The sequence below is a fragment of the Haliotis cracherodii genome, unplaced genomic scaffold (genome assembly GCF_022045235.1).
Source record: "Haliotis cracherodii isolate W230 unplaced genomic scaffold, xgHalCrac1.p SCAF_3, whole genome shotgun sequence".
NCBI lineage: Eukaryota > Metazoa > Mollusca > Gastropoda > Lepetellida > Haliotidae > Haliotis > Haliotis cracherodii.
The window spans coordinates 37,214,390-37,223,523 of NW_027266286.1; the positions used below are offsets into that span (position 1 = coordinate 37,214,390).

Consider the following 9,134-nt stretch of genomic DNA (forward strand, 5'->3'; position numbering starts at 1 on the left):
ATACTAGAAGTTGACTTGGAATATCTAAGTTCGTTACATAAAGACCATAACAGTTATCCGCTAGCTCCCGAAAGATTAATGGTTAATAAAGATTGGATGTCTGAATATCAAGGCTCCTTAATGGGTAATAGTAGGTTAGCTAACGTAGAAAAACTTGTACCAAATATGAAGGATAAGACAAAATATATAGTTCACTACAGAAATCTCCAGTTGTATCTATCGTTAGGTATGAAACTTAAGAAAATACACAGAGTTCTAAAGTTTGATCAAAGCCGTTGGATGGAGCCCTATATAAGGTTGAACACAGATTTAAGAAAGATAGCTACCAGCGATTTCGAAAAGAATCTGTTTAAGCTCTTGAATAACCTCAGTATTTGGTAAAACTATGGAGAATATAAGGAAGCGTGTTGATGTTAAATTAGTCAGATCTAATGAGGAAGAAAGACTCAGGAAACTTATAGCCAGTCCGGCTTTTAACAGACGCAAGATATTCGATAACGACTTAGCAGCGTTGCATATGCAGAAGAGTAATATAAAATTCAACAGACCGGTGTACGGCAGTATGAGTATTCTCGACTTGTCAAAACACTTAATGTATGACTTTTATTACAACGAACTTAAGAAGCAATAGGGCGATAGATGTGAGGTGTTATATACCGACACAGATTCTTTGTTGATGGAAATACAAACCAAGGATGTGTATAAAGATATGGCAGAAAAAATAGATATGTACGACACGAGCGATTACCCAAAAGATAATCCACTGCACAGCGTAGTAAATAAAAAGGTGTTAAATAAGATGAAGGATGAATGTGCTGGGACCCCTATAGCGGAGTATGTAGGATTAAGACCTAAGATGTATTCTATAAAGAAGTCCGATAATGGGGAGATAAGAAAAGCTAAGGGCGTTAAGAAGTATGCGCCAACGCAGGTTTGCTTGGCATGCTTTAATGTAAACAGGGTTAGCTCCCCTTGGTAGCTCGCCTGTCTGGGGAGGCTCGCTTGGGTTTCGCGGCTCGTTTCGAGTGTTGCCAATAAATATCATCAAGTCTTTACCTGTGTCCTGTCGATGTGTGACAAGTGTACAGTTCCTCCTAACCTAACTGGCGTGGTGGCAGCGGGTTTGAACTCACGTCTAACGAAGCAGGCGACACAACGAACTGTAGTACTTGCATACTTTCACTGAACGTGATCAACAGGTCAGGCGGTAGAGTGCCTGGATAACGCAGAGTAAACAAGACTGTCATTATGGCCAACGCTCAACGTGCCCCGAAGCAATGGTGCCTCGGTAAGATTGAGACTGTAAATTCTTTCGAGAACTGGAGGCAAAATCTCCTTTATACATTATCTTTGGACACAAATTTTACTCCATTTCTTGCCGACGGGGCAGTCTGGCATAAGAAAACTAGGGCCACGCCACTCAGGGGCATGACTGACGACGGGGAAGACGTCCGTGAAGCTATTAGAAGAACTGCAAGACAGAAGGTTAGCAGTTTGGAGCTCATGCTCGGCCAGATTGCCAATTATTGTCCGATAATTTCACGGAACACCATAATAAAATCCTCAACGTCTGTAGATGCCATATGGCATGCCATACGCCTACATTTCGGGTTCCAAGCAACCGGCGCTCATTTCATTGACTTTGCCGAAATCAAACTTGAAAATGACGAGAGACCGGAAGATTTGTATCAGAGACTAATGGCTTTTGTGGAGGACAATTTACTCCGCCGTGAAGGGGGAATAACCCACTATGGCAATGCACCTGAAGAGGACGAGGAATTGTCACCATCGTTAGAAAATTTTGTTGTGCTCACATGGCTGAGGCTGATACACGTTGAACTTCCAAAGCTCGTCAAACAACGTTATGGGACAGATCTTCGCTCACGAACAATTTCCTCTTTGAAACCTGAAATCTCACAGGCTCTCGATTCACTTTTAGATGAAATCCGCACAGCAGAGGATGCTAAGGTTATGAGGACAAACACTTCACAACAGCGCTCGTCATTCTCACGTTTTGCTAAAGCACAACAAACGGGTAGAAAGTTTCAAAAATCATGCCCACTGTGTAAAGCTGCAGGACGCAGCGATCACGTTCATTATCTCAGCGAGTGCAAGTTCCTTCCAGATCATGACCGGAGATACATGGTCAAAGCAAGACAAATTGCCAGTATACTTGATGACCCTGCTGACGATGCTAGTGATACAGTTGAAAATGCGTGTGCAGTGCCATCTACTGAACCTGTCTCCACTCTTCGTGTGCAAGTCCGTCAGTCGCCCTATATGTACTGTTTCTGTGGCCACCAGACGGCACGAGTCACTGTAGATAGTGGAGCTACTGGTAACATGATCCGCCTCTCAACAGCAACAGGCTTCGGCGCTGACATCAAGACTAGCTCTCAGTCAGCCCATCAGGCAGATGGCTCTTCCCCACTGAAGGTCGTTGGAGAGACAAGAATACTTTTCACACGCGACAACAAGGAGTTCGATTTTAATGGTCTTGTGGTGGAAAACCTGGACGTAGAAGTCCTTGCAGGCATACCATTTATGGAGGCCAACGATGTGGCAGTACGCCCTGCAAAACATCAGATCATACTTGGTGATGGCACGACATACACATACGGTTCCACAGAAACAACTGGTGACGAACATACTGTGAGACGAGCTTGTGTACTCAGAGCCCCAGACACTTCTACTACCATATGGCCTGGAGACTTTATTGAGGTGCCGGTTCCTGAAAGCTTTGCTCCTTCGGATTTCACATTTGCCATAGAACCCCGCATAGATACCAGACCTGGACGCTCTACCTTATCATCCACTTGGCCAGAATTAGGAATTATCTCAAGCGTCTCAGGCAAAATCAGGATCCCGAATCTGTCCGACACTCCACAACTGCTCAAGAAACACGAGCACTTTTGCCAGATTCGCCCAGTTTTTATACCTGACTGCGACCCTGATTATGATGTTGAGCCGGCACACCTGCTACCACCAACTATGTCCCCTCAAATTAAGGACATTGGTTTCTCATCCACTGTTTGTGTAGACCCAGACAATATCCTCCCGCAAGATACCAAATCTCAGTTTGAGTTACTACTTACGGAGTTTGACGATGTGTTTAACCAACATATCGATGGCTATAATGGTGCTTCAGGCCCCTTTCAAGCATTTGTTAACATGGGACCTGTACAACCTCCACAACGGAAGGGTCGTGTCCCGCAATACTCAAGAGATAAACTTTCTGCGCTCCAACAAAAGTTCGATGAACTTGAGCGGATGGGTGTATTTGTACGACCTGAAGATGCAGGTATCCAAGTAGAATACCTCAACCCTTCTTTCCTAATCAAGAAGTCCAGTGGTGGTTACAGATTGGTGACCGCCTTCTCTGATGTAGGACGATACAGTAAGCCACAACCTTCCCTCATGCCTGATGTCGATTCTACTCTAAGACAGATTGCCAAGTGGAAGTACATTATAACCGCAGATTTAACCAATGCCTTTTATCAGATTCCTCTGTCCAAGGAGTCGATGAAATACTGCGGTGTAGTGACCCCGTTCCGTGGTGTGAGAGTATATGCCAGGTCTGCAATGGGAATGCCGGGGTCTGAAACTGCATTGGAGGAGCTCATGTGCCGCGTAATAGGGGATCTTTTAGAGGAAGGGGTGATTGCTAAGCTTGCTGACGACCTTTATTGTGGTGCTGATAGCCCGGATGAGTTACTTCGTCATTGGAGACGCGTACTTGAAGCGCTCAAACACAACAATCTCAGATTATCTCCTAACAAGACAGTCATTGCTCCCAGGACAACAACCATCCTAGGATGGCAATGGCACCAAGGATCCATTCAGGCGAGCCAACACCGCATATCAACTCTGGCTTCTTGTTCACCTCCGGAAACAGTGACTGGCTTACGGTCATTTATAGGAGCTTACAAGGTCTTGTCCCGTGTAATACCTGGTTGTTCCACACTCCTTGCCCCACTTGATGCTGAAGTGGGCGGTCGCCAGTCTAGTGAAAAGCTTCTGTGGTCTGATTCTTTGCTCGATGCCTTCAAAACAGCACAGGCTGGTCTCGCATCCAACAAATCCATAGTACTGCCCCACCCCGATGACCAACTCTGGATTGTAACTGATGGTGCTGTTAGGAAGCCAGGAATTGGAGCAACACTTTATGTAACACGTAGTGACTCGCCACGACTAGCAGGATTCTTCAGTGCCAAGCTTCGGCGACAACAGGTCGCATGGTTACCATGTGAGGTGGAAGCCCTTTCAATTGCTATCGCTACAAAGCATTTCAGTCCTTTCATTATCCAGTCAAAACACAAAGCATGTGTCCTTACCGACAGTAGACCATGTGTTTTGGCATTTGAGAAGTTATGCCGTGGGGAGTTCTCTGCTAGTCCTCGGGTGTCTACCTTCTTATCGACAGTTAGCCGCTACCAAGCAACGATACAACACCTCGCTGGTTCTGCAAATGTGCCATCCGATTTTGCAAGCAGAAATGCACCAGAATGTGACAATCCCTCTTGCCAAATCTGCTCCTTCATTGAGCGCACAGAAAGCTCTGTTGTTCGACAACTGTCTATAGAGGACATCATGAATGGAACAACCCGCCTTCCTTTCACAAGCAGGTCTGCTTGGCGTTCCTTGCAAGAGGAGTGCCAGGATCTTCGACGAACACATGCTCATCTTCTCCAAGGTACCCGACCATCCAAGAAGATAACAAACATCAGGGATGTCAAACGCTACCTAAATGCAGCAACCATCTCCAAGGATGGATTGCTTGTTGTCCGAAAATCTGAGCCACTCGGTTCACCAAGAGAGTGCATTGTTGTTCCAAGACAAGTATTAGACGGAGTCCTGACCACCCTACACATACAACTGGATCATCCATCTGCACACCAACTCAAGCAAGTATGCCATAGATACTTCTTTGCTTTGGACCTTGACCGATCCATAAACACTGTCTCAAAATCTTGTCACCGGTGCGCCTCCTTGCGTAAGACACCTCATGTTGTTGTGGACCAAAGCACCAGTGATCCACCTGAAACTGTTGGGTTTGCATTTGCGTCAGATGTTATGCGCAGGGAACGACAACTAATCCTCGTTCTACGTGAATGTGTCACATCCTACACTGCGGCCTGCATCATTACTGATGAGCGTGGCTCCACCCTGTGTGAGGCATTGATTCGTCTTTGCATTGAATTCCGTCCACTTGATGGCCCTCACGCTGTTATCCGCACTGACCCAGCCCCAGGCTTTAGCAGTCTAGTCACGGATGAACGTCTCCAGCAACATAGAATTACCCTAGAAATTGGCAGAGTGAAGAATGTGAACAAGAACCCAGTTGCTGAAAAGGCCATACAAGAATTAGAGGATGAGCTTGTGCGCCAAGACCCTGTACGGGGCCCCACTACACCAACAGCTCTTGCCATCGCTGTCGCCCGCCTAAACACACGCATTCGTTCACGAGGCCTGTCTTCTCGAGAGATGTGGACCCAGAGAGACCAATTCACAAACTGTCAGTTGCCTCTGTCCGACAAGCAGTTGATAACAGAGCAACATGTTAATCGCCAAAAAAAACCACAGTCACAGTGAAAAATCCAAGGCTCCTCGGAGTCATCGACCTGTTATTGATCAAATTGAGATAGGCGACCTGGTGTACCTTCATAACGATCGCAATAAAACATGTGCACGGAATCGTTACCTAGTAGTCACCAAAGATGGCCTCTGGTGCAATGTCCGCAAGTTCGTTGGGACCCAACTGCGGAACACTTCATACAGAGTTAAGCTCTCAGAATGTTTTAAAGTCCCACTTTGGAACAAGACACGTGTGCATGAAGCGAACAGTGAGGACACATCTGACATCGATGATGACCCACCTGAGACACTTCACCAGACACCGGAGACTCCGCACATTCCTCTGGAAATTTCTACTCCTCCTCTGCCACCGCTTAAGAATGACGTGTTTGATGACAATCACCCAACCGACATCAGTTCTGCGTCGGATCAATCTGACCCCCTATTTGACCCAGGTATACAGTCATCTTCAACTTCAAGGCCATCGCGTCAACGTCAACGACCAAAGCGATTTGATGAATACGTTTTGGACTTTTGAAGTATTGTGTTTGTTTTTTAAATGTTATGTTTGTGAGGGGCAGAATAATCCCCATCGACCAGAGGGCAGTCTACCCTATGATGGTTTACTTACCAATTGGTTTCATGGTTAACCAGAAATTGGATCTTTATTACATCATTGTTTACTTACCAAGTTGTTTTTCACGCCTATTTCCTTCATTATGGTTTGTTTAGATAACGTTTATCATGAAGAAAAAAAAGACAGTCACGCCAACGCAGGTTTGCTTGGCATGCTTTAATGTAAACAGGGTTAGCTCCCCTTGGTAGCTCGCCTGTCTGGGGAGGCTCGCTTGGGTTTCGCGGCTCGTTTCGAGTGTTGCCAATAAATATCATCAAGTCTTTACCTGTGTCCTGTCGATGTGTGACAAGTGTACAGTTCCTCCTAACCTAACTGGCGATGTGGTAAAAAAGCATATCAAACACGAACAGTATAAAGAAGCATTATTCAACGGTAGAACGTTCAATCACGAGATGAACTCTTTAAGATATTGTTCCTTTGTGTGGATATTCACGGATACATTCCTCAAACAAGGAAGCTGCCTAAAATTTATACACATAAATTTGGTAGGTTGTAATTATGATATTTGCATTTTGTTTTCCTTCATTTGAACCGATTCGTTCTTGTTTCTCTACGTCTTGGTTGGGAAATTCTTCAATGAGCGACAGACGTTGTTTTCACAGGTCTTTTCCTTTGTAAGTGTGTATATATTACCGTCAATTTGACTAAAAAATCTGTCCAGATTGATTAAGACGATCAAAAGACATCACAACAGATTATTATGTAGGATTAGAAGCCAAACAACATAGAAATGTACTTTTCAACGTAAAATTTTCAGTCTCTTGGTGATGACATTAAACATCAAAATGTTTGGAATTCCTTATCATAATACAGATGGAAATGTTTTTCAGTCACTTTGTAAAATAACTGAATATTTAGACGTTTAATAAATTTGTTACACATTTGACAGCAAAAAAATATACACACTATAAAAAAAGCAATGCTCAGGTGAAATATTTACTTTGTGTTGCAAGTCAAAATAGTGTAAACGAAAATCGCAAAATTACCAAGCAAGTAATTTATCAAAACTTCTTCACCATTACCGATGCTACCCACAAAGATACCTACATTTCCTTATTATCTCGAAAACTGTATTTCATTTTGTTGATCAATGTGACCATACGCCCTTATTACTACCCATAAAAGTGACTAATGCGCTTACGATTGGCGCAGCAGAGGTAGCGAACTAGTCTAGATTTCTGCTATACATCAGGGTACTCACTGGGAAAAAACAATAACAAAGGCAACAACCAGTCCCAGGGAATTGCGTTAGATCAGTGCCCCTTTAAGGGACCAAAATGGGATCGGTTGCGCGACGTAGGCCTCCTTCGAGTTCACCGGGCTGGTATAAATATCTTACCCTTACTCTATCCGGAAGTTTTCGTTCTTTGCCTCTCCGCGGTGCTGAAGATTCGGAAGTCACGGATTTCATTTTAATAGCATCGGATGGTTTCTTCCCGATTAATCTTGTTACTTCATTATTCAGAGCTGATACAACAGCTGACAATCGTGTCACCCATTCGGTTGATCTCAATCGCTCGGATTTCATTTCGATCCCATACTGATAGCCAAACAAACGTTCCGCTAATGTCCGGTTAAATCTTTTGACGATAGCTTGACTGCGGTGGGCCTCTTTTTCACCACGCCTGATTTCGACATCGTGCTTTGTTAACAGTTAAGTTATCGATCCCATAAACTCGCGACCGGGGTCTACTTGAAATAGCTTAGGCCATTTTAGCGGTCCGCGTTTATATATGCGGCTCAGTGCATTAGCTACTTCTGTTGAATCTTTCGAGGTTAATGGCTCAGCCTCTTTGTATCGACTAGCCACATCCACTACGGTTAAAGCGTATTTATACGTTTTGTTTTTTACCTTATCATAGGGAAGAAACAAGAGGTCAGCTTGAAGAACTTCATTCGTTGTAAAAATATCAAACTTCTTCCTCGGTATATAACGCGGTGTCGGTAAATATATTTGCCACATCGCTTGTTTCTTTAATAAATCCTTGGCCACATCTTTAGATACCTAAGCCGTGGTGGCTAATTTTTTTATTGCTCCTACACCTTTCCAATATCCTCGTGGGCTATAGTAAATTTTATTCATTATTAATTAATATTGATGTTTCTTTTAATACGACTCATGACTATCGTCGAATCGCATAATCATTTTGACATAAAAAATGCCACCTGTAGTGGCAGTATAGGTATATAAATCCAGCTCCAGTGGAAGTGGTCCAGAACCCCCATTACCTATACTACAAGGAGTTATTTGTGTTTGATGTTTGTTTGTTTCGTTTAAAGCCTCGGATTGCGTGTATTTAGCGCCATACTGTTCTTGTGTCTGTGTCTTTGCAGAATTTTGTCCAGTTTTTGGCTTTTGCTGTTTTGACTAAGCCTTGTACTTCATGGTTTAATTGATGTGCTATCTTTAGATATGTGTAGCCTCGTTTAGCTTTATTAAATGCGCTTTTGCAGGTTTTTTCATTTCCTCGGTCCACCAGGGTACTGTGGTTTGGCCTATCATTGGTGTTGTGAAGGGGATAGTTTTTTTTACTATATTGATTTTGCATTCAGTTAAGTTTTGGCAGTTTTGTTCGGGGTCTTTATTTTCGAGATCCGCTGGGTTGATCTGTTTGCATAGTGCTTTGAATTTGTCCCAGTCTGCCTTGTTATAATTGAATTTTGGTTCTAGGGGTTCATTTGGGGTTTGGATATTTATGTTTCCTATGGTTATGTGGATTGGAAAGTGGTCACTACAGAGTGGCTCCTCATGCACTTCCCACAAAGTGCTTTGGGACAGATCAGGGGTATAGATTGTTAGGTCTATAGCCGACATATTTTGATTAATTTAATCATATCTAGTTGGTTGGTTGTTATTTAGTAGTATTAGAATTTTTTGTTTATCCATTCGACGATGAGTTTGCCGTTTTGGTCTGTTTTATCT

The 9,134-nt window shown here is 43.6% G+C and overlaps 1 protein-coding gene across 1 annotated transcript; it reads left to right on the plus strand.

Moving 5' to 3' along the window:
* The first annotated feature begins 1,012 nt into the window (after window positions 1–1,012).
* Window positions 1,013–6,083, plus strand: LOC139474535 (uncharacterized). The gene has a single exon (XM_071257591.1). The coding sequence runs from the start codon at window positions 1,249–1,251 to the stop codon at window positions 5,590–5,592; it is 4,344 nt and encodes a 1,447-aa protein (XP_071113692.1). The 5' UTR covers window positions 1,013–1,248; the 3' UTR covers window positions 5,593–6,083.
* Window positions 6,084–9,134: the final 3,051 nt, after the last annotated feature.